General features: G+C 42.6%; 1 protein-coding gene across 1 annotated transcript in view; it reads right to left on the reverse strand.

The window, feature by feature from the left end:
- Positions 1-211: 211 nt before the first annotated feature.
- The window catches only part of arhgap35a (Rho GTPase activating protein 35a), an 89,853-nt gene continuing 65,155 nt past the window's right edge, over positions 212-24,909 (reverse strand). Inside the window, exons 3-7 of the mRNA XM_007549440.2 lie at positions 22,614-22,758; positions 8,861-8,938; positions 6,866-6,994; positions 4,720-4,825; positions 212-3,331 (exon numbers count right to left, since the gene is read on the reverse strand). Coding sequence (XP_007549502.1) covers positions 2,848-3,331; positions 4,720-4,825; positions 6,866-6,994; positions 8,861-8,938; positions 22,614-22,758 — 942 coding nt within the window. The 3' untranslated portion in view covers positions 212-2,847. The remainder of the gene's footprint in view (positions 3,332-4,719; positions 4,826-6,865; positions 6,995-8,860; positions 8,939-22,613; positions 22,759-24,909) is intronic.

A 24,909-nucleotide genomic window follows, 5' to 3' on the forward strand; every position in this document is an offset into this window, starting at 1 on the left:
TATTTATTTTTTTATCATTATTATTTTATATCATCATCATCATCATCACCACCACCACTTAAACAGTGAGAGTGTTGAAGCCCTCTTCCTTTCTCTTGGGAAGAAATCATGCATTATACTGGGCTGGTCTCTGTTGCTCACAAAGAAGTTGCAAAAAAATAAAAATAAAATAAGGCAAAAAATAATTTGTGTTTTTTTTTATTATCTTTAAATCTTAAAATTAAAACATGAAAAGAAAAAGAAAGTGTTTCTATGAACCCCCTGACTAAAGGGCAAAATGTTAGATCCCCCACCCCCATTACCCTACCGAGAACAATTTGAATATAGTGTTGCTTGTTTCTGGATTTAACTTAGACATATGTCACAATTGTTGCAATATAAACAAAATAATAATAATAATAATAATAATAATAATAATAATAATGCAGCCACAATAAATTTCATCACTGAACCAAAGTTTGCAACTCTTCATTAAATTGTCACTTTGCTTCCCCCTTTTCTTTCCCCCTTCCACAGTCTTTGGCTGCCCTCACAGTCAGTTCAGTATTAACAGGTTGATGTACAAAGGGAACAACACCGGCCGGCGTTCTCACACAAGTACCAGTGGTCGCCCCCTCTTCCCCCCATCCCTCCGTCTCCCAGATAAAGATCCCATTCACCCCCCCACCATGTCCGCTCACCCCGTTCGGTCTTCTTCTGTGGATCAGTGCGTGTAATCGGGACGAGCTGACAGGGTTACGCGGCGGTGGGTGCAAAATGACCAAAAGCAGAACCGCCTCCCTTCCAGTTTACGTTCGGCCGGATCTCGTGTCGCACGCCCGCACACGCGCAAAGTGAACGAATAAGCCGATCAAATCTCCTTCACTGTTCACTCACTGGCTGAGCTAGAAATATGTTGTAGTCGTTTTGTCTGGCTCACGGGACCAAAAAACCCCCCCAAAAAACCCCTACACACACACACACACTCGCAGGGACACCCTAAACCTTCTTCAATCGGATCTCAGCGATTCTCCTCCAGCTGCATCGGCCGGTTTCTACAGTGACGTTGGGCTCGGCCTGAGGAATCCAGCGATGCTCCACAGATGAATGGACTGTCTGTTCTCTCTTTGCTGTCTGTTTCTGACAGGGGATGCAGAGGCACACAGAGAGGTTGAGCTCCTGGTGTAGTGGTTATAGTTCATTTCTTGCCCACCAAGAGCGCCAGATAAGATATTTAATTCCAGAGACTTAAGCTGTGTCCACTGCTGAGGCCCGGGGAAGTGGCTAACAATTATTTTCAACCATAAAATACCTTCAAGCTCTGATTTTTTATCTCGCCTTGTGTCTGCCTTTTTGCTAAAATGCGATGTTTGAAAAAGAACAGGGCTCCTTTGTCAAGGTTTGAGCTCTTAGCAAAGGAGGAAACTGAAACGTAACAGAATTTTTGCAGCTACACATTCAGATTTCATACAATCTCTAATTTATTTGCGTTTGAGTTAAAGTCGTCTATGTTTAAGTCTACACTAGAACATCGATTTTCACGCTATTGAAGCTGATTTCACAGGGTTTTTGACAACTGCACCAGATGCTACAGAAACCACAGCAAAAGGAAGGTGCTACGCCCATGCTCATGTGGCAGTGATACCCGAGTTCTCCTCTAGATGTCAGTGTTGTGTTCCCAGAGAGAAAAGTGGACAAAACAACAAAAACAGTCACTTCATGGCAGACCCTGGATTGAAACTGTGCCTCAGAAAAGTGCTTCTCTTTTTTTCTTTTCTTTTGACTAAGGTCATCGCTATGAAAAATTGCAGCAACAGAGGCTTGGTTGTAAAAACCACCGCAGCGTGAAAAGAAACATGACAGGTAATGGTCCAACTCTGGAATTATTTCCGCTAAGCGTTGAGCAGAGGGAAATTCAGGTTAAGAAACCGAATAAAAAGGCAAAGCTGCGGGTACTTTGGGATTTGGACCAATCAGAAAATCTCACATAGAGCTGAACTTTAGATCTTATAAAGAAGTCCAGGAAACAGGGAGGAGCTTTTTTTCAGAGAATTCAAAGGTCGCTACAGCACCTATAATCCTCACCAGCAGATCCAGTTGGTTGGGACTTTTTTTCCTTCCTTATTTTTAACTCTGCCTGGCATATTCTTATGATTAAACCCAATTTTACCTCTCTTTCAAGGTGTGTGTGTGTGTGAGAGCGGCTGACAGATAGGAATTTCTCAGCCTCTTTGGTCTGAACTTTCTGCCGGGTGAGCTTTAGCACGTGTTTCCTTGTGTGAGTCCTCTGCACAACGGTGGAATAAACCAACACATGTGCAGTCCTCCGGCTTGTGGCAGCCGCAGCCTCTGGGGGTGCTTCGTTACAGCAGGTGGGCTCGTGTGTGTTCCCGGGTGCTCCCGGATTGAGGATTTTACCGTCGTTTGCGTGCATGCGTTTGTGGAGCGAGCCCCGCCAGAGTCCCTTGAACAGCTTTTCCTCGCTCCCTGATAGTGTGTAGGCTAGCTTAAAAAGGCAGTGAGGGTGGAACTAGTGAAGTGAGACAGGGAGACAAAGGGGATAAAGTGTCAAAGAGAGAGAAAAGTTCATTCAGTCAGTTCAGAGGCTCTTCATTTGTTTCGTCTTCTGAAACCAGTGGAGGCTAAAAACGCCTCCGACTTCCCCCCCACCTCTCAAACATGTCTGTTCTTCCCTGTACATACTGCATCTCGCTCGTACTCTCCCAACTTCGACTTCCATCTTAGATTACATCTCCCAATCCTTCAAACTGTGACCAGTTTTACTCTGAATTCTTCACGCTCTGTCCGTCTTCGTCTGCCATCTCTTTTGACTTCCTTCCTGTTTCCCCGTCCCCTCGATGCCTGGGTTCACAGCGTGTGTTGCTCAGCCGGGGGGTGATGCGGGTGCAGCGAGGGCGGCAGCAGGGCCGGGATCGTGGACTGGGGAGTGGGCGGCGGGGAATGGGATGGGGACCTGTTTTGATGGTGGTGGTGCTGGTGGAGGGGAGGGCCGTAGTGAGGAATGACGGGAGGCGTGGCGGGGAGGACGTAGGCAGCGGGGGACGGAGCCGACGAGGACGAGGAGGAGTAGCCTCCGGCCATGCAGGAGTAGGCCGAGGTCCCGCTGCCCCCGGACAGCGTGGAGGTGGGGGAGCCGGTCAGGCCGTTCGACAGGGGCTGATTGTAGAAGAAGAACGCGCACTGGTGGATGAAGCTCTCGATGATTGTCTGGTAGGTGCGGGTGGCGGTGAGAGCATCCATGGTGGTGAAGTCGGGTCTCATCAGCGTGGGCCAGAAGCAGATGGACAGGTTCTCACTCGTCATCAGGTTGGACTTGCTGTTCTGACTCACCCTGGGAAATGGACACACACATCATTAAATTAAAAAAAAATTAAAAAAATGAAGACGGAATGAAGCGTGACCAAATCGGCCTGAAACGTATGAAGATTTTCTCAAGAATAAAGACGATCTGGAACTGCACCGTTCGAAATCTAGAAAAAGCAAGAGACGATTCTTTGACAATTCAGCTTCATAACGAATAACAATACTCAATTACATTAAAAAAAAATAAAAAAAATGACGTAATTCAAGATGGAGTAAGCAGGAAATGGTTTGTTTACGGCTACAAACTTGAAGTTCGATTAAAAAAAACAATGCCAATGTCCAGAGCCGGAGTTAAATTAAACCGAATAAGCTAGGAGTCCACGTGTGCAGCTCACCTGAGTCGTTACAACGTTAGCTTAAACACACACAAAAGATAATTAGCACAATAAGCGCATTAAGTACAGAATTGCTTCTAAATCTGGTGTTTATTGCACATTTTTGTTTAGGTTTTCCATTTCTCCCTCATCTGTTTTATGGAAAAAGACAATTTAAATGTGGCCTGCTGGCTCACTGGGGCTTTAATAGAAACTTGTAGCCAGTTTAGAAAAGAGAGATTTCTTCATTAATATTTATAAATGATTTATTTCACACCAGTTTCCACTGAGATAAACTGTGACATCAAAATGACAGTAATAATTGAAAAGAATAAAAGATTCTTACATTTTCGAGCTACTAATATAATAACAGAAGATGCGGTTTTCTTTCAAAATGTATCTTATTTCCCCCACATCACACCAGCCCATGTTTACGGTGCAACATGAGCTGGTTTGAAAAGAGCAAAAGTTGAAAAATATAGATCAGGGGCCTTATCTTTGTCACAATATTATGGAAAATAACATCTTGTTGGCTATGAGAAGCAATGTTTGTACAGATAGAGCTGAAGCTGACCTCAATAGAGAGAGCCTTTTGGTGTGGAGAGTGGCTACACCCATAATTACTCAAATTACGCAGCAATAACATCATGATATCAGTGTCATAACTTGGTCGTAAACTGACAACTGTGCGGATTACAATGTTTGTAGGTCAAATAGTTCACACAAAAATGCTAGTTTCAGGTCTTCATACATCTGAATATTGCCGAATGAATAAAAGGCCTTACGGTAAAGACCGCACCGCTTCTCTGTGAAATTTGCGTTGAGTTTTAGGAATACTTGTAATGAAATGAATACGCAGAAACAGTGCCGACGTGCAGAACACACAGCCTAAGTGAAAAACGACAAAACAAAAAACAACAGCTGTCTAATACAATCAGTGCGGCTGCTGCAGTGACATCACCTGCAGGTCACCTGACTGGGTGACCAGCTGTGGAGTCAGCACAGCTGCCAGAGGCCATCTCTGCCCCTGCCCATCACTCACTTGTTCAAATGGCCGATGACATATTTGAAGACCTCGTAATTCTCCCGGGGAAAACGTCGCAGGACATCCTTCATCGTCTGGAAGCGCTGCTCCCTGTCGTTGATCTCTGAATAATCGGCACAGGGAGACGAGAGGTTAGGGGAAGGAGCGCGAGCGGCTGAGAGAAAAGATTCGAGGAAGGTGTCCGGGGATTTGGAGAGATGAACAGGGAGGGAAAGACATTCACAAGCAGTAGGCTTCGGCGTTCGTATTATCTGCACATTTTTATCTTTTAAAAGTTGCAGTAAGAAACTTTTGTAAAAAGAAGGATGTTTTTTTTTACAGAATTGTTAAAACTGCAATTATTTCCTGACAGTATGGGATGACAGATAATCTGAAAGAACTGGGCTCCTCTGCTTTCGTCTCAAACAACCAATCAGAGCCAAGAGGAGGGTCTCACCGCTGTCAATTATACTTGTGTATGCGCCTCTCTGCTACACTATAGCTAGTTCCCAATACAGTCTACCAGGAATGCTCATAATACTTAGCATGGCCACCAACGATGACAGTTTTTCTGGAACGGTAAATTGTTTCTCCGCCACTAGCACATTTAGAAGCCTGTACATGAGCAGGACTGACAGCACTAAGCCCCTCCTGCTGGCTCTGATTGGCTGTTTCTCACCGGGAGCGATGCATTTCTGTAGATGTGAAGAGGAGCATTGGAAAGAACTCAATCTTATTCACAGGTTATCCGTCTCATATTAGTTTTAGCAAAAATGTAACACAGTTTGTAAAAGCTGCATACTTCGGCTTTAAGGGGTGTCAGAGTAAAGGGGGCCGAGTACAGATGATAAGAACATTTTGTCTATCACTGAAAAATACAGATGAAACCGAAGTTTAGTTACAATGCAAAAAACAAAACAAAAAAAAAACCACATAAAAACATTAATGGAGGATAAAATGTGTTCCTCAAGGTTCTGCGATTGAAAGAGACCTCAAACTACAAATGGAAGAAAAAGAAAAAAAAAAGAATCAAGACAAAAGACCACACACACTGCACTGGCCTACATCCACCCAGTACAGTCTTCTGCAGATTACAGCAAATCACACACAAGCTCTCTTCCTCCCTCTCACACACACACACACACACACACACACACACACACACACACACAGGGTGTGCTCGGCCTGACGACGAGCGGGAATGAGTCAGAGAAAACGACGTCACCGACTCACACGGTCCCCATCCTGCGTGTGAAGGCGAGCGAGCGAGGCAGAGCGAGCAGATGTTCCTCTCCGGCGTCGGCCGGCATGATTTACAGGCAGAGAATCGGAGTTTGTATTCCCACAATGAGGTCAGCGCAGATCAAAAACAGATTTAAAGCGGGATCAATTTACAGAGCTACGGTCCCCCCTCCTGCTGCAGGTCCATCACCAGAGATTAAAACGTAACTTCCTCCGGCTTATTCAAAGCAATGTCACTGAGACGAGATCCGACAAAACCCAACTCCGGGTCCCGGATGCCTTCGCTCCGCCCCTTTTTGTTGGCGTCGTTTCAAATAAACTCTGGTCCTGGGCTTTGTGAGACCTTGTTTGTGATGTTTCTGCTGCAGACTGAAGGCTTTGCTTCCTCCTCCTCCTCCTCCTCACCTGCTCTGTGTCGGCAGGAGGTTTATCAGGTCTCTGTCACGGCTGAAGGGTCTCGGTGGGAAACACGCGCGCGCCTGTCGAGCTCTGTGACTGACAGCAGCCATGCAGCCTGCGGGTAAATCTCTCCGGCGCTACGCAAGGCCAAGCTGCGCTTTAAATCTCCACTCTGATAGATTACAGGGACACAAAGCGAAAATGCACCCTCATTCATCTACCACACGACCGTTTTCTAATGACTTCATTCAGATCCCTCCGTCGCCACCGCGCCGTCCCTCTCAAGAGCTTTAAATATTCTCCCCTTCACCTCCTTCTCTCCTCCGCTTTCACAAGCGAGTGGTAAATCTAATTCTCCCCATGGATGGATTTGGATTGCAGGGTTTTTTTTTTTTTTTGCTCGTTAGTTTTGGAGAAATGTCACAATAAAGGGAAACGGATTTCGGACAAAAGTAAAAGACGAGTGCCGAATCTGGTTCTCCACACGGCCGCCCTTCCCTGTCTCCGAGCTTCGGGGACTTACTGAAGGCGTCGACCAGCTCCGTCTGCATGCTGTAGGGCACCAGAGGCTCGGGCAGCTCTGAGAAAAAGGCCTTCATGGCTCCCGCAACCGTGTTGATGCTCAAGTCTTTCTCCAGGTCCAGGTTGTGGTCTGTGGAAGGCAAACGGCACAGACAGAAAGTTAGAGTTCTGGGCAAAAGTGTAGAAAAACTCATTCTGCGAGGAAATGTCACAGTATGTTGTGTTTTTTTTTCTTTTTTTTAAGTTCAACTAACAGACGGAGAATTTCAGAGCTACAAGAAATTGAGACTGTAGCTGCGTATGCATAGTTTTAAGCCTTTGTGGGTTAGGGAAGTCTAAATTGGAATTCAAAACTTGTGTATTTAAAAAAAAAACAACAACTAATAAAATAAATAATAACCGTTTGTTGTATGACTTAACCCTTTCAGCCATGAATTATGATCCTTTGTGTCAGGATTTTTTTTTCCAAATTTATTTTTGATTTTCTTAAGGCATAAAAAAGGTAGGAAAAAAATTAGTAATTTTTTTTTTTTTAATTATTTTTATTTTTAGGTGATCAATTGTAATTTTCTCCAAATACAAAGTTGTTATTTGAAAAATACATCCGTAGTATTGTTCTTTAGGGGTTACCTGATGTCACAATATATATATTTTTTTACCTGCAAGAGTCGTCTACAGTAGAAGGAGGGACCGGGTCAGTCAGCGTGCTTTTCTTGTCTGTCGGCCATATTGGATTTCACAAAAATAATTTCTTGCATTTGCAGCTGATGGTCAGTAGTTGATGTGTATTTTATGATGCATTAGTGTCCATTTCAGTGGTCTGTGTGCATTTATAACATAAAAATCCACAAGAAGGTCAAGAAAATGGCTTTTAGACAGCTGTCCACTGTAGTGAACACTGTGCATGAAGGGGTTAAATCACTATAGCATCAGCGTGGAAAGGCTCACGGTTTGCTACAAGTGTTACCAAATTTCTGTAATGAGTAATGCACTTACATCCAGGTGTAGTTAACTTGAATTTAAATTATTTTTAAGATAAACCTGATATTATGATGATTTGTTTTTAATTAAAAGAAAGAAGTTTAGTTTAAATACATTTTTGGGAATATTAAAGCAAAGAGCAAAGTAACCGAGCAGAACCAGAGGAGTAGGAGTAGTTCGATGATCCGTTTTTTAACAACGCAAGTCAGCATCCATTTAAAGAAGAGCTGCATTTTCAAACTTAGTGTCTTCTGCAACTACTTCCACCTGCGGAAAGTTTGAAACACCTTCGGGGAGCCGATGAAGGGCCGTCTTCAGCGCAGCTCTGCACCGCCTGCGCTGAAGGTTTCACCTTTAATTGACTCGCTCCATTGGGCGAAAGATTTCGAATGATTCAGTGCAGGTTTTCAACTCTGGTTACCTGAGTTGAATTTAACCCCAGCCAAGCGAGGACACACACACACATCCACACCCACACACACAGATACAGACGCAAAGGCCATCTTGGTCTGCTATCCATCACGACAGCAACATGCTTCATTAACCAAACCAATCTGGAGGCAATTAAATGCCCTCAGCAGACAGACACGCATTCAGAGCGCTTGTACACGTGCGATGATGCACACCGGAGCAGGTAGACGATTAATGAGGGGCAGCTCTGCAGTCTGAGAGGAACTGAAGGCCAATTAATACACCCTGCTCAGTGAAGGGAGAAGCAGGGCTCTTTCAGAGCAGGGCTGTCCGAAGTCGGTCCTCGAGTCCCGGTTTCCCCACATGTTTTAGTTCCCTCCCCAGTTCAACACACCTGGATCAAATGATGGCTCGTTAGCAGGCCTCTGCAGAACATCGACATGCCGAGGAGGTAGAAACTACCACCAGGGAGGGAACTAAAACATGCGGGCCACCGGGCAGACTTTGCTGGACCCCTGTTTCAGAAGCCGGCACACATGCATCTTTGTCGCATCTTGTTTGCGCTTTAAAGCGCGGCGGCGGGCTCCGAGAGGGAAGTGCCCACCTTGCTCAAACTGCCGCTGCATGCCCTCGATCTCCGCCTTGTTGCCGCTGACCCTGTAGATTCCCTCTGTGCTCAGACCTGGAGGCGACAGACAGAGAGAGAAACGCTTTCAGCTCAGGGTTCATTTGCAAAAATATTTTATGGCAGGTTGCCTCCAAAGGCTGGTGTGCAGCACACAGGCAGAGACCATTTATTCCCATCACACTTCTAAAGCAATTTATTTTGACAAACCGCTGCAGGAAGGTTAAGGAATCGTTAGTGCAGGTAGATAAGTCACGATAACAAATTCTGATGGACAAAATAAGTGATATTATTGTTGATTTGAGACTACTTTCAAGAAACACATTGGTAAATGGCATAATAATGCAAGTTCACACGCTCAAAGACTAATAAACTTTAATTTTGTACACAACACGGTGCTGGAAAACATTTAAAATATCCAAAATAAAACATCCCAACAGAAAAAATGATAAATAAAGAGGAAATAAATACTGCACACAACTGAAATCATAAATAAAATGAGTTATGAAGTCTCTAAACAAAACTGCCCTTTAAAAAATATTAATCATCTGAACGGAAATTATTTTCATTTCTTACACGATTAATTGATTATTGAAACAGGCTCGGGGGCAGCGCGAAAAATCTAGACTGCTTTGGCGCCACAGCGACATAAAACGACTGAAGAACAGACTTGAATCCTGGTTTACAAAATGAGAAAATTAAATTAATTACCGAAGCCCAAGAAAATGCTAAAGTTTTTTTTTTATTTCACATGAATTGCCTTTAGTTTTTTTTTTGTGCCATCCTTACAGCGCCGTGTTCCCTAGCAATGAAGGACTAAGATTAGACTTTCTTTCTTTAAAACAATTTACCTGAGGTGGAAACGGGTCAAAAATGACGTGCTGGTTAAAACAAAAAGTAAAGTCACAAGTGTGGGATAAAAGTACCTGATCTAAAATACACGTTTAGCACTTTGAATGAAAGTTAACTTTTCCAACAGTGGCGGTGATGTGTGGGATGGTTTCAACAGCGCAGCGCAGACAATAAATTAGATATTAACCATAAACTGACGTTAAAGTAAGTAAAATAGCACAAGTTCATAATTACAAAGGAGACAGAACTGAGAAAGCAAATAATTTAAACTAAATCTCAAAGTTGCTCTTTACAGCTACAAACAGCTTTTGCTTTCATAGACTCAAGAAATTAGCAACGTGATCTTTAAACAAAAAGGTTTAAGAGTTGTCAACAAACTGATGTTAAAAAATACAGATAAGAGGTTTACATGTTTGCCTATTATAGTAGGTTATCAAGTAAAGTTGATTTAAATAATATGTCTCAAGGATTAAAAGACTAAAATCTTTACGGGAGGCCACCTGGGTAGAGAGTTAGTCCATCAAGAGGCAACAAAGAGACGAAAAGGACAAATAACCACGCACACACACTGAGACTGTCCCCTTGCATTATTCACATTTTATGCTAACTCGATGACAAAGGCAACTTCAATGGTCTCAAAAATGTCTTCGAGTTAATTTGCATATAAAATCTACTTTAAAAAGTACAAAACAATAAGCATTTTACAGAAATGTGAGTAAACGGTCTTGTAAGGTGATTTAAATGATCGTACTATTCCTTTATGTGATAAACTTTATAGAGAATACAATGTTGTAAATGTGAGTTAAATTATTAGTTTTATTAACATTTGTCTTTTCCTTGGGCATCTTTCTGGAGCACCGAGGTCGTTGTAATCGTTTACAATTTGTTGTCACGTGTTGCTCACATCCAGAACAGCCGGCAGCCCGACAGACCTGAGCTACACGCAAAAATCAAGAATCCAATGTGAATCCCAGATAAAACAGATCAGATTTAAACTGTCTTGCACCCGTGATCTTAATTTTCACTCGCCAGACAAAGAAGCCACAGGTCACTAAAAAAAAAAAAACAACAAAAAAAACGTGTTGCATAATTGATGATTATTTTCTCCCCAAATCGATAAAAACACAAGGAACCGAGTCAAAGCAGGACAGAAAGCAGAGACACGCTGATACCTCATCGCATCTTATCTCATCAATATTTTCCACCAAATTGCCAAAAAAAAAAAAAGATGTGGTTTCAGTTCTCGGTTTTGAATTACACTCCCTCACTCACACTTTGGGGGCAACTCGGGGAGACGAGGGGCATCCCAAAGGGAGCGAGGCGAACAGGGCCGAGTCAGAAAGAGAAGATGAAATAATGGGAGAGGCAGGGAGGAAATGAGAAGGGCTCTCAGTCATCGATCTGAGCCGTCTGCCAATCAATTCCCCCACAAAAGCTCTGCAAGCCAGACGTGGGGAAAACAGGGATGGGAGGACAGATAGTGGGAAGGAGTCGTGTCGCAGAGGGAGATGGGATCAAAGCGGGAATGACGAGGAAGCGGAAGATTGCAGCAGTGGAAACGGTTAAGAGAACGAAAAATGGGTCAGGAGTTGTGGTCTTTGTCATCGTTTTAAACTTCTGACTGTCTGTGCAGATTCAAAGTTCACTCCCACCGACTTAGCGTGGAGTAAACACAACAAAAGCCCGACAACACTTCGCACGGCGGTGACTTTCAGAGCGTCTGCCAGCGCTCAAGTGAACAGAGAGAGACGCCCGAGGAGCTGCAGACTTTGACAAACGGCGACAAAAGCTCTTCGGGGTTAGCGGCTGCGTTTCTGCAGCCTGACACGACACCAGCTGATCCCACGTCGGTCCGGGCCTCGTTTCCACGGGGAGGAGCGTCGGGAGGAGGAGGGGTTCGGCAGCCCCGGAGGCCGATTTCATAGTTCGCCATGGAGACAGGCGGGCGCTGGGTGCTGCCCTTTTCGTCGCTATGGTGGTCCCCACCACCGGCAGATATGCCTGTGCCCGCTGCAGCACATTCATCACCTGGGGCGCCCGAGATGAGCAGAGCACCCGGAGACTAACCGCGCCACGGGGAAAGCTTGAGCTGAGAGGAGATAACAGCAGTCACAATGGATTGATTTTATATGACTGCTTTTCTGCAAACTCAGAATGCTTTGACAAAAAAAAAAACTAAAAACAAAATACCACATCCACTCCAATTATTCTCAAGGACAAAAGGAAAGTAGCTTTGAGGAACAAAAAAAAAAATAAAAAAATAGGAGACAGATGAGACAAAGATCTGCACCCGTGATCTTTGTCTCATCAAAGATCAAAAAAAGAAGGATAAAAAATGTGTTTCAAAGAGTTATTATTAAAATCAACCAAACCCTAAATTATGGACGTGAACATCAATTAGAGATCTCCAAATTATTTGGAAATATGGCTGCAACTAACAATTCTGCCGATTAATCCGACAAAAAAAAAAAATAAACTGGCACATTCTGCAGGCTTTTCATGTAACCACTTAAGTGTTCAAATATAACATTGGAAGTGCATTAAAAGATGAAAGTAAACAAATAACTGAATTCCTTACATAACTAAGAGAATAAACATTTTGTAGCCTAAAAGGTGATAATGTGAAACACATTTAACAGTTTTGTAATTCCTCTGTCAGCAAATGGCATTTTTGAGTTAATCATTACTAAATTAGTTGACAGTTATTTCAATAATCGACGCATTACGATTAATCTCTTTAATCGTTTCAACTCCAGTTAGAATATAATCCAACAGTTGATTAAATTTAAACAAACAAAAATATCCCTTATGTAATAGAAATCCATTACATTCAGAGAGATATGTTTCAAGTGTTTATTTCTGCTCATGTGTTTAATGCAAAAATGTTCTGCTATGGCCGTAATAAAGGCCCACACAATCCAAAATTCAACTTAAGTTTTTACTTTAATTTATTTCAAACATACAAACCACATAGATAAAGTATTTGGGGTGGGGGATGGATGTACAAATAATGTTTTATTATTAACCTTTATTTCACCAGGAAAATCCCAATGAGATTAAGAATCTCTCTTATATGGAAATCCTAAGACTGGCAAAAAAAAAAAAAAAGAAAAAAGGAATAAATTAAGCAAAGCAATAAAGCCACATATGCAACAATACAACCCGATCTTTGTTGATTTATTTTCAATTTCCAGAAAGGAGTGGGAAGTAACGCGCACCTGTTTAATCACATCCCTTCTTCAAAAGTCAACATTTATAACAGCTGAATAACATTAAGTGTAAAATTTGATCACGGAAGGTAAGCTACAAAAGGTCACTGCTGAAATAAGCCGGCTCCTTACAGAATGCATGAATATTAATGGAAAGCTGAGTGGAAGAAAAAAATCTTCCGAGGGATAACTGCAGCCTTTATCTGATTATAAAACCAAAGAGTTTCATATGAGCTAAGGACAAAAAGGGACCGGACTGTCGGCCCTTAGTCCAAGTCAAGTTAAAGCATTTTGTAATTTTCATTAGGAAATCAACGTCCCAGGAGTCTGGAGGATAAGTAGAGAATAGACAGAGGTCCTGTAGGAGCTGAAGGAGACGGCTCACTGTCCTAAGTCAGAGATGTTCCCAGAAGTTTTGAAGCACCTCATGTTTTCATTTTCTCGCCAGACTTGGCTCCTGCTCTCACTGGCAAATGCAGATTTTGGATTAATTCTTTGTTTCCTCATGATGTTGGTAACATTTCTGAGAGACTCTGATCTATTACGACGGGCGCCTTGCTCGATATCCTGCGACTTTACTATTCCTGTGTGAAATCTAAAAATTTCCCAAACAATTCCTGGAACTCAGTCAGCCACTTGTATCAGGAATTCAGGCTTTCTGCGCCAGTAAAAAACAAACAAAACAATAAATTAGTGTTGAACGCAGCTAAAAATATTTGAAGACGGCGGAAGGATGTTCTGATAAAGCCATCAAGAAACCAAGACTTAGCCAAACAGCACATGTAGCCAGAAACATGTTGCTGATATGGAAATAATGAGTTTTTTTGCTTTCCCCCACATATTTCTACAAAAGGCATGTTTATGGTGTTAAAATACATCCAATTACAAAACGGAGAAACTCAGACGACGTCAGCAAAACACTGAAATGTGAAAATAATGCATGTCTTGTACTTCACAGACGAATAAAAGTAAAGATGTTTTCAAAGTTTCTTATAAATAATTTTGCAATTACTAAAAAAAAAAATAAAAAATACATCCAATTAACTCAGATATTGTGCGCCAACCTAAAATAAGCTCACAAACCTATTAGATCATCATGTGGGTTTCATCATGTTGTTTAAATGCATAATAATCACAGCTTATTAACAAACAAATTTGAAGAAAGTGTTAAAAAAAAAAAATACGGCTAATTATTCTGGCATTTAGTAAATAAGAATGATAGTCACAGCTGATCTAAAATAGAAAGTGTTTAGTCTCACAATGTCAGGCAGGAAAGGCAAAAAGGTTTTGATAATGCACTCATTTTTACTTGATTACATCTGACCTTAACGACGCCTGACCCGAATGATTTAACTGTAAACCTTAACGGTCAGTAAAAACCGGTGCAGCTCCTTCCAGATAAATAAACCTGAACGAGCTAAACAAACTCGGAAACAGCTGAGCACAAACATCCGCCCCGTTCCTGATCTTGTTAAACGGACAGAGGGAGCTGTGGGGGAGAACGTTACCTGGAAGGTCCCTGAGAGAGAGAGAGAGAGAGACACAGACAGACAGACAGACAGACAGACAGACAGACAGACAGACAGACAGACACACGCACGCGCACGCACACACACACACACACACACACACATCCTGACACAAGCAAACTCAGCATGTTGGTGAAAGAAAGGAGAAGAAGCAGCAAAGAGGAAGTAAGCAGATAAAGGGAATAGCTGGAGTCAAAGGGCAAACAAAGGAGCAGAGGAAGAAATAAAAAGAGCATTTTGAGAAAGAATGAAAGAAACCAAATATGACAGGTGTAAGTATTCAGTAAGGAGAGGAAGAAGAAAAAAAATAGACACACCTGGGAGCTGAAAGAGGAGAGGATTAGGAGGAATACTAAAGGTAAAAAGGTGAAGATAAAAGGCAGCGAATACCTGAGAGTGAGCTGCAGACGCGGCTCCGTGAGCGTACAGCGGAGCATGTAAATACCTATTCAACTAGTTTTTCTCCTTTATCCTGCAGTGACTGCTGTGACTGCTTCAGTTAACATCTGAGCAGGGAGAGGCAAAATCAAACACGATGCCTTGTTATCCGGGGCTATGCCCCTATACGCTCCAGCATGCAGGAAAGGAGGCGGCTGCTTTGTGAGACGTTTAATCCACAAACGCACGGACTTTTAATCGGGCCAGAGATTAAACTGTGAAAGCACCGGAATGTCCGTCAGCAACAGGAGCATCGTTTTCACTCAGACGGCAAAATTAAATGCAACTAAAGGTGATAAAAGCACATGTATCAGGCGCGTCGCTTAGGGTGTGTGCAGATGGCGGGAAATTAATTTGCAACTAATGGGAGGGTGGAGCGGGGGTGGTGGTAAGGGTGGGAGCATCCGAAATCGTGATCCAGAGAAGAACCGAGAGATCAGCATCACAGCTCAGCCTCTGGTTTAGGTTAACAGCTGGTGGCAGAGTAAGCTGGCACAGCCGGGGCAGCGTAGCATCGGAGCCGCCTGGCAGAGAGCCTGGCATCTGGGCAGCAGGGTGGAAAAGCTACAAGAGGCTGTCTGTGCACATCTGTGCTCCGAGAGAGGAGAGAGGAAAAAAAAACAAAACACAAAAAACTGGATGTATAGATTGTTGCTGACACCAGACTAATGACCTGTAACCTAAACACTGAAACACAACATTAACCTGAACATATTGGTCTTTCAGGTCTGACGTTATTTGCTGAATCCATTTGGTTGGCTTAAAAATCGCTGTGATGGGGGAAACGTGGCTCGAGGGTGCTTTATGTGCTTTGAAGGGCAACGTAATTGCATTCAAGGAAAATAAAGTAAGGCGACGTTCCGTCCCGACCGGGTTCTTTTCTGTTCGGCTCCACGATTGATACTTTTTTGCTTTTTTGAAAAAAACAAAAAAAAACAAACAAAAAACAAAAACGACGGAAAATGAAAAGAAAATATTCGCAATCTGTGTCGTGCAAAATTATTCACACCCTGTCCGTTTATGTGACACAAACCAGCGCGACGGTCAAGCTGGGGGTCAATTGTACTTGTTCAAATTTTTTTTAAAAAGCAAAAATCTGAGAAGGTGTGGCATGCATTTATGTTTGGTTCAGCTTCCTCTGATATTTTTACATACAGTCCATTACAGGAAGTTGAAAAGAAGAGCCTACTACGTGCGTGTAACAATCTGTGAATGAACCCGCTGGTTCTGCAAGGGCCTCAGAGATTTTAGAGAAGTGAGCAAACAGCAGGTAAACAAACCCGAACTGTTTAAACTATCACCCGAAAGGTGAGACGGGACCACAGCTCAACGTGCTGTGAGGTGGAAAACTAACACTGCACATCACCCCTGAGCACAACGTCCCCACTGTTAGCTGCAGAAAGGATGTCCAGTCAAAGCCCGGACCGAAATACAAGTGAGGACGTGTGACAGGACTACGTGACGTCCGACTGAATCTGAGCCGATTTGCAAAAAAAATAAATGTAAAACTCACATGCTCCACAGGACTTGAAGCTGTAATTGCATTATTTTATCCATTATTNTTTATTAACATTTGTCTTTTCCTTGGGCATCTTTCTGGAGCACCGAGGTCGTTGTAATCGTTTACAATTTGTTGTCACGCGTTGTTCACATCCAGAACAGCCGGCAGCCCGACAGACCTGAGCTACACGCAAAAATCAAGAATCCAATGTGAATCCCAGATAAAACAGATCAGATTTAAACTGTCTTGCACCCGTGATCTTAATTTTCACTCGCCAGACAAAGAAGCCACAGGTCACTAAAAAAAAAAAAACAACAAAAAAAACGTGTTGCATAATTGATGATTATTTTCTCCCCAAATCGATAAAAACACAAGGAACCGAGTCAAAGCAGGACAGAAAGCAGAGACACGCTGATACCTCATCGCATCTTATCTCATCAATATTTTCCACCAAATTGCCAAAAAAAAAAAAAAGATGTGGTTTCAGTTCTCGGTTTTGAATTACACTCCCTCACTCACACTTTGGGGGCAACTCGGGGAGACGAGGGGGATCCCAAAGGGAGCGAGGCGAACAGGGCCGAGTCAGAAAGAGAAGATGAAATAATGGGAGAGGCAGGGAGGAAATGAGAAGGGCTCTCAGTCATCGATCTGAGCCGTCTGCCAATCAATTCCCCCACAAAAGCTCTGCAAGCCAGACGTGGGGAAAACAGGGATGGGAGGACAGATAGTGGGAAGGAGTCGTGTCGCAGAGGGAGATGGGATCAAAGCGGGAATGACGAGGAAGCGGAAGATTGCAGCAGTGGAAACGGTTAAGAGAACGAAAAATGGGTCAGGAGTTGTGGTCTTTGTCATTGTTTTAAACTTCTGACTGTCTGTGCAGATTCAAAGTTCACTCCCACCGACTTAGCGTGGAGTAAACACAACAAAAGCCCGACAACACTTCGCACGGCGGTGACTTTCAGAGCGTCTGCCAGCGCTCAAGTGAACAGAGAGAGACGCCCGAGGAGCTGCAGACTTTGACAAACGGCGACAAAAGCTCTTCGGGGTTAGCGGCTGCGTTTCTGCAGCCTGACACGACACCAGCTGATCCCACGTCGGTCCGGGCCTCGTTTCCACGGGGAGGAGCGTCGGGAGGAGGAGGGGTTCGGCAGCCCCGGAGGCCGATTTCATAGTTCGCCATGGAGACAGGCGGGCGCTGGGTGCTGCCCTTTTCGTCGCTATGGTGGTCCCCACCACCGGCAGATATGCCTGTGCTCGCTGCAGCACATTCATCACCTGGGGCGCCCGAGATGAGCAGAGCACCCGGAGACTAACCGCGCCACGGGGAAAGCTTGAGCTGAGAGGAGATAACAGCAGTCACAATGGATTGATTTTATATGACTGCTTTTCTGCAAACTCAGAATGCTTTGACAAAAAAAAAAACTAAAAACAAAATACCACATCCACTCCAATTATTCTCAAGGACAAAAGGAAAGTAGCTTTGAGGAACAAAAAAAAAAATAAAAAAATAGGAGACAGATGAGACAAAGATCTGCACCCGTGATCTTTGTCTCATCAAAGATCAAAAAAAGAAGGATAAAAAATGTGTTTCAAAGAGTTATTATTAAAATCAACCAAACCCTAAATTATGGACGTGAACATCAATTAGAGATCTCCAAATTATTTGGAAATACGGCTGCAACTAACAATTCTGCCGATTAATCCGACAAAAAAAAAAAATAAACTGGCACATTCTGCAGGCTTTTCATGTAACCACTTAAGTGTTCAAATATAACATTGGAAGTGCATTAAAAGATGAAAGTAAACAAATAACTGAATTCCTTACATAACTAAGAGAATAAACATTTTGTAGCCTAAAAGGTGATAATGTGAAACACATTTAACAGTTTTGTAATTCCTCTGTCAGCAAATGGCATTTTTGAGTTAATCATTACTAAATTAGTTGACAGTTATTTCAATAATCGACGCATTACGATTAATCTCTTTAATCGTTTCAACTCCAGTTAGAATATAATCCAACAGTTGATTAAATTTAAACAAACAAAAATATCCCTTATGTAATAGAAATCCATTACATTCAGAGAGATATGTTTCAAGTGTTTATTTCTGCTCATGTGTTTAATGCAAAAATGTTCTGCTATGGCCGTAATAAAGGCCCACACAATCCAAAATTCAACTTAAGTTTTTACTTTAATTTATTTCAAACATACAAACCACATAGATAAAGTATTTGGGGTGGGGGATGGATGTACAAATAATGTTTTATTATTAACCTTTATTTCACCAGGAAAATCCCAATGAGATTAAGAATCTCTCTTATATGGAAATCCTAAGACTGGCAAAAAAAAAAAAAAAGAAAAAAGGAATAAATTAAGCAAAGCAATAAAGCCACATATGCAACAATACAACCCGATCTTTGTTGATTTATTTTCAATTTCCAGAAAGGAGTGGGAAGTAACGCGCACCTGTTTAATCACATCCCTTCTTCAAAAGTCAACATTTATAACAGCTGAATAACATTAAGTGTAAAATTTGATCACGGAAGGTAAGCTACAAAAGGTCACTGCTGAAATAAGCCGGCTCCTTACAGAATGCATGAATATTAATGGAAAGCTGAGTGGAAGAAAAAAATCTTCCGAGGGATAACTGCAGCCTTTATCTGATTATAAAACCAAAGAGTTTCATATGAGCTAAGGACAAAAAGGGACCGGACTGTCGGCCCTTAGTCCAAGTCAAGTTAAAGCATTTTGTAATTTTCATTAGGAAATCAACGTCCCAGGAGTCTGGAGGATAAGTAGAGAATAGACAGAGGTCCTGTAGGAGCTGAAGGAGACGGCTCACTGTCCTAAGTCAGAGATGTTCCCAGAAGTTTTGAAGCACCTCATGTTTTCATTTTCTCGCCAGACTTGGCTCCTGCTCTCACTGGCAAATGCAGATTTTGGATTAATTCTTTGTTTCCTCATGATGTTGGTAACATTTCTGAGAGACTCTGATCTATTACGACGGGCGCCTTGCTCGATATCCTGCGACTTTACTATTCCTGTGTGAAATCTAAAAATTTCCCAAACAATTCCTGGAACTCAGTCAGCCACTTGTATCAGGAATTCAGGCTTTCTGCGCCAGTAAAAAACAAACAAAACAATAAATTAGTGTTGAACGCAGCTAAAAATATTTGAAGACGGCGGAAGGATGTTCTGATAAAGCCATCAAGAAACCAAGACTTAGCCAAACAGCACATGTAGCCAGAAACATGTTGCTGATATGGAAATAATGAGTTTTTTTGCTTTCCCCCACATATTTCTACAAAAGGCATGTTTATGGTGTTAAAATACATCCAATTACAAAACGGAGAAACTCAGACGACGTCAGCAAAACACTGAAATGTGAAAATAATGCATGTCTTGTACTTCACAGACGAATAAAAGTAAAGATGTTTTCAAAGTTTCTTATAAATAATTTTGCAATTACTAAAAAAAAAAATAAAAAATACATCCAATTAACTCAGATATTGTGCGCCAACCTAAAATAAGCTCACAAACCTATTAGATCATCATGTGGGTTTCATCATGTTGTTTAAATGCATAATAATCACAGCTTATTAACAAACAAATTTGAAGAAAGTGTTAAAAAAAAAAAATACGGCTAATTATTCTGGCATTTAGTAAATAAGAATGATAGTCACAGCTGATCTAAAATAGAAAGTGTTTAGTCTCACAATGTCAGGCAGGAAAGGCAAAAAGGTTTTGATAATGCACTCATTTTTACTTGATTACATCTGACCTTAACGACGCCTGACCCGAATGATTTAACTGTAAACCTTAACGGTCAGTAAAAACCGGTGCAGCTCCTTCCAGATAAATAAACCTGAACGAGCTAAACAAACTCGGAAACAGCTGAGCACAAACATCCGCCCCGTTCCTGATCTTGTTAAACGGACAGAGGGAGCTGTGGGGGAGAACGTTACCTGGAAGGTCCCTGAGAGAGAGAGAGAGAGAGACACAGACAGACAGACAGACAGACAGACAGACAGACAGACAGACAGACAGACACACGCACGCGCACGCACACACACACACACACACACACACATCCTGACACAAGCAAACTCAGCATGTTGGTGAAAGAAAGGAGAAGAAGCAGCAAAGAGGAAGTAAGCAGATAAAGGGAATAGCTGGAGTCAAAGGGCAAACAAAGGAGCAGAGGAAGAAATAAAAAGAGCATTTTGAGAAGGAATGAAAGAAACCAAATATGACAGGTGTAAGTATTCAGTAAGGAGAGGAAGAAGAAAAAAAATAGACACACCTGGGAGCTGAAAGAGGAGAGGATTAGGAGGAATACTAAAGGTAAAAAGGTGAAGATAAAAGGCAGCGAATACCTGAGAGTGAGCTGCAGACGCGGCTCCGTGAGCGTACAGCGGAGCATGTAAATACCTATTCAACTAGTTTTCCTCCTTTATCCTGCAGTGACTGCTGTGACTGCTTCAGTTAACATCTGAGCAGGGAGAGGCAAAATCAAACACGATGCCTTGTTATCCGGGGCTATGCTCCTATACGCTCCAGCATGCAGGAAAGGAGGCGGCTGCTTTGTGAGACGTTTAATCCACAAACGCACGGACTTTTAATCGGGCCAGAGATTAAACTGTGAAAGCACCGGAATGTCCGTCAGCAATAGGAGCATCATTTTCACTCAGACGGCAAAATTAAACGCAACTAAAGGTGATAAAAGCACATGTATCAGGCGCGTCGCTTAGGGTGTGTGCAGATGGCGGGAAATTAATTTGCAACTAATGGGAGGGTGGAGCGGGGGTGGTGGTAAGGGTGGGAGCATCCGAAATCGTGATCCAGAGAAGAACCGAGAGATCAGCATCACAGCTCAGCCTCTGGTTTAGGTTAACAGCTGGTGGCAGAGTAAGCTGGCACAGCCGGGGCAGCGTAGCATCGGAGCCGCCTGGCAGAGAGCCTGGCATCTGGGCAGCAGGGTGGAAAAGCTACAAGAGGCTGTCTGTGCACATCTGTGCTCCGAGAGAGGAGAGAGGAAAAAAAAACAAAACACAAAAAACTGGATGTATAGATTGTTGCTGACACCAGACTAATGACCTGTAACCTAAACACTGAAACACAACATTAACCTGAACATATTGGTCTTTCAGGTCTGACGTTATTTGCTGAATCCATTTGGTTGGCTTAAAAATCGCTGTGATGGGGGAAACGTGGCTCGAGGGTGCTTTATGTGCTTTGAAGGGCAACGTAATTGCATTCAAGGAAAATAAAGTAAGGCGACGTTCCGTCCCGACCGGGTTCTTTTCTGTTCGGCTCCACGATTGATACTTTTTTGCTTTTTTGAAAAAAACAAAAAAAAACAAACAAAAAACAAAAACGACGGAAAATGAAAAGAAAATATTCGCAATCTGTATCGTGCAAAATTATTCACACCCTGTCCGTTTATGTGACACAAACCAGCGCGACGGTCAAGCTGGGGGTCAATTGTACTTGTTCAAATTTTTTTTAAAAAGCAAAAATCTGAGAAGGTGTGGCATGCATTTATGTTTGGTTCAGCTTCCTCTGATATTTTTACATACAGTCCATTACAGGAAGTTGAAAAGAAGAGCCTACTACGTGCGTGTAACAATCTGTGAATGAACCCGCTGGTTCTGCAAGGGCCTCAGAGATTTTAGAGAAGTGAGCAAACAGCAGGTAAACAAACCCGAACTGTTTAAACTATCACCCGAAAGGTGAGACGGGACCACAGCTCAACGTGCTGCGAGGTGGAAAACTAACACTGCACATCACCCCTGAGCACAACGTCCCCACTGTTAGCTGCAGAAAGGATGTCCAGTCAAAGCCCGGACCGAAATACAAGTGAGGACGTGTGATAGGACTACGTGACGTCCGACTGAATCTGAGCCGATTTGCAAAAAAAATAAATGTAAAACTCACATGCTCCACAGGACTTGAAGCTGTAATTGCATTATTTTATCCATTATTAGATCATTTGCAAAAAAAAAACAAAAAACATTTCAAGACAATTCATCCTATTCTGAACAAATCACGATGGTGCCGAATTCTGCGTCGGATCATCGCATCCGATCCAAATAAAACCCTTTAGGGGTAATTACAGACTTTTGTACAGATGCGTAACAAGAGACACTGAAAGAAAATGTCCGACTGTGTGACGCATCAAAGTCGGGTCAAGCAGATTCTTACCTGTGGCCTCTATGAAGCGGATGCATTTGTCAATGAAGACGGGGATCGGTCGCTCCACAGTGACCATGGCAGCCAGCGGCATGCCGAAGTAGTTGCTCTCAACAGGTTTGGAGTTGGAGTGCCGGGGCTTGGACCGAGTTTGTTTCTGCCAAAAAGAGAGAGAAAAAAAAAACAACAACAAATAACACAGCTTGCTTGGTGAAATCAGACAGAAAATACAACATTATGTGACACTAACTGTGATTGGGACAACTGGCTAAGGCAAATTGTAGACTTGTTTTTTTTTGTTTTTTTTTTTAAATCCACCATGTAGCACAAAGGCCACGACCTTTATCTTTTTTTTTGGAAAGTTACTGCATATTCATGCTTATTGTACAAAAAGGCCAAGCGTGCATGTACACACCCCTCTCTCTCACACATACCTCCTGAAGGCTAAGCCGATAAGAAAATCACACATTCCTATCTGAAGCCCTGACGTTTCCCTCAGTCAGATACACATCGCTGTTATCGCTCTTCATCCTTCTCCTTTTGCCGTTTTGAATTCCTCCCTCCGCTGCGTTGCAGCTCTCGTACAATCAAACTCTTATTCAGCGGTTAATTACTTTTCGGCCTCCTTTATTTTCCTGTTAAGAGCCCTCTTACGCGCTCCCGCAACACTTTCTGCCTGTTCCCGCAAACAGCCGAGGGCAACAGCAGTAATTGTGCAGAGCTTTAATGGCGATCAGTGGGAATATTTTCAAGGCCGCCCCTCCCAGCCCCCCTCACACACAACCCCTGAGGCCTGGATCTGCAGTAACTCTGTCAGCAGCCCCGGAGGCACTGCCCTGGCAGGCTGTGGGGGCGATGGGGGGGTGAAGCAGAGGTGCATGGTTGGCTGGACACACAGATTGCGGGTGCAGTGCAGCACTACGACTAGACGGACAGACGGCAGGAAAAGAGCTGGAGTAGAGCTCATTAGAGAGAAGAAGCACCAATGTGCCCTCTGCTCCAGATACCGGCCTCACTTCACTCCGCCGAACATTTTTGATCACATTTATGGACACATTTACTCTCACAGCAGTGCTCAAGCAGAGGGAGAAGTCATTACAGCTTGTATTCCCACAACCGGCAGGACCGAAAACCAACACAAGTGAAATTTGTTTGTTTTTTTTGTGTAAAAATCTTTTTTTTTTTACATTTGGAGACGACTTGCACACTTAATCCTAAAGGGACAGCTCAGGATTTTAAAAAGCGATCTCTACAGTTTGTCTCACCGGCTCGTTGAAAACGTAACCGTGTTCGTATCAGAGTTTCTATGTGAAACTCATTTTCATTTTGGGCCAAGTCGAGATTATGAAGGTCCTCAAAAGGGGGGCCGCTTGTGGCAGAATGCATTTATAAAACCAGTAAACAAACCATTAAAATATGAATAAATAGCTGTCTCTGCACTCAATGAGAGCTTCTGAAAGTCGAACAGCTTTTCGTACTGATGTAATTTGGCAGCAAACAGATGAAGACTGCTGTGATTTTCTTGATAAAACATTATTTAAGCATACAGCTATTACCTTGAAGGTTCTCTTTATGTGTTTATTTTGAGTCTAGAGGGCCATGTAGAAAGTAATGGAGGGCCGGATTTGGCCCTCGGGCTTCAAGTTTGACATGTGGTGTAAAAAAAAAAAAAAAAAAAGAGTATTATGAAATAATTGACAGATTTTGAATTTAGCCATAATTTGTTTAAAGTTTAATTCTGTTGATTAAATGATTTATTCAAGTTAATGGTTGTTTAGTCATAAACGGATTAATGACTAAACTAAAATGAGGAATACTCATGGTTAAACAACAACCTTGAGTATTCCTTCCTCTATTCTAGATTTTAATCTTTCTATTATTTCATGACTGAAAATAAATGAAGGAGGAAAAAAAAGACGACAGTTTTTCATTGGAGCTGAAGCATCTGTGTGGACGTCTATCCGTTTCAAGCGGGGCAGTGCGCTTTAAAGAACTTGGCAGTAGGATGTCGTGAATAAGCTCCTGAGGGAAGGTTAGAAATGGCCTTAAACATGCTCCGTAATCTTGTGGAAAACCTTCCCAATAGAGCTCAAGCTGTGATAGCCGCCGAGGATTGTGTGACATTTTATTAAGCCCTTCGGATTAAGAGCGGGATGTCACTCAAGTTCTTATGTGTGTGAAGGATGACAAGCCAATACGTTTGCCACTGTAGTCTAAGAATTTATTTATTTTTTTTAAAAAGGTAGGCTGAAGGCAGATTTAAAATTTCTTAGCTCTCCTTTACCGTCGCCACATCAGGTCACCAGAT

This window comes from Poecilia formosa, unplaced genomic scaffold, assembly GCF_000485575.1.
Source record: "Poecilia formosa unplaced genomic scaffold, Poecilia_formosa-5.1.2 Scaffold31, whole genome shotgun sequence".
NCBI lineage: Eukaryota > Metazoa > Chordata > Actinopteri > Cyprinodontiformes > Poeciliidae > Poecilia > Poecilia formosa.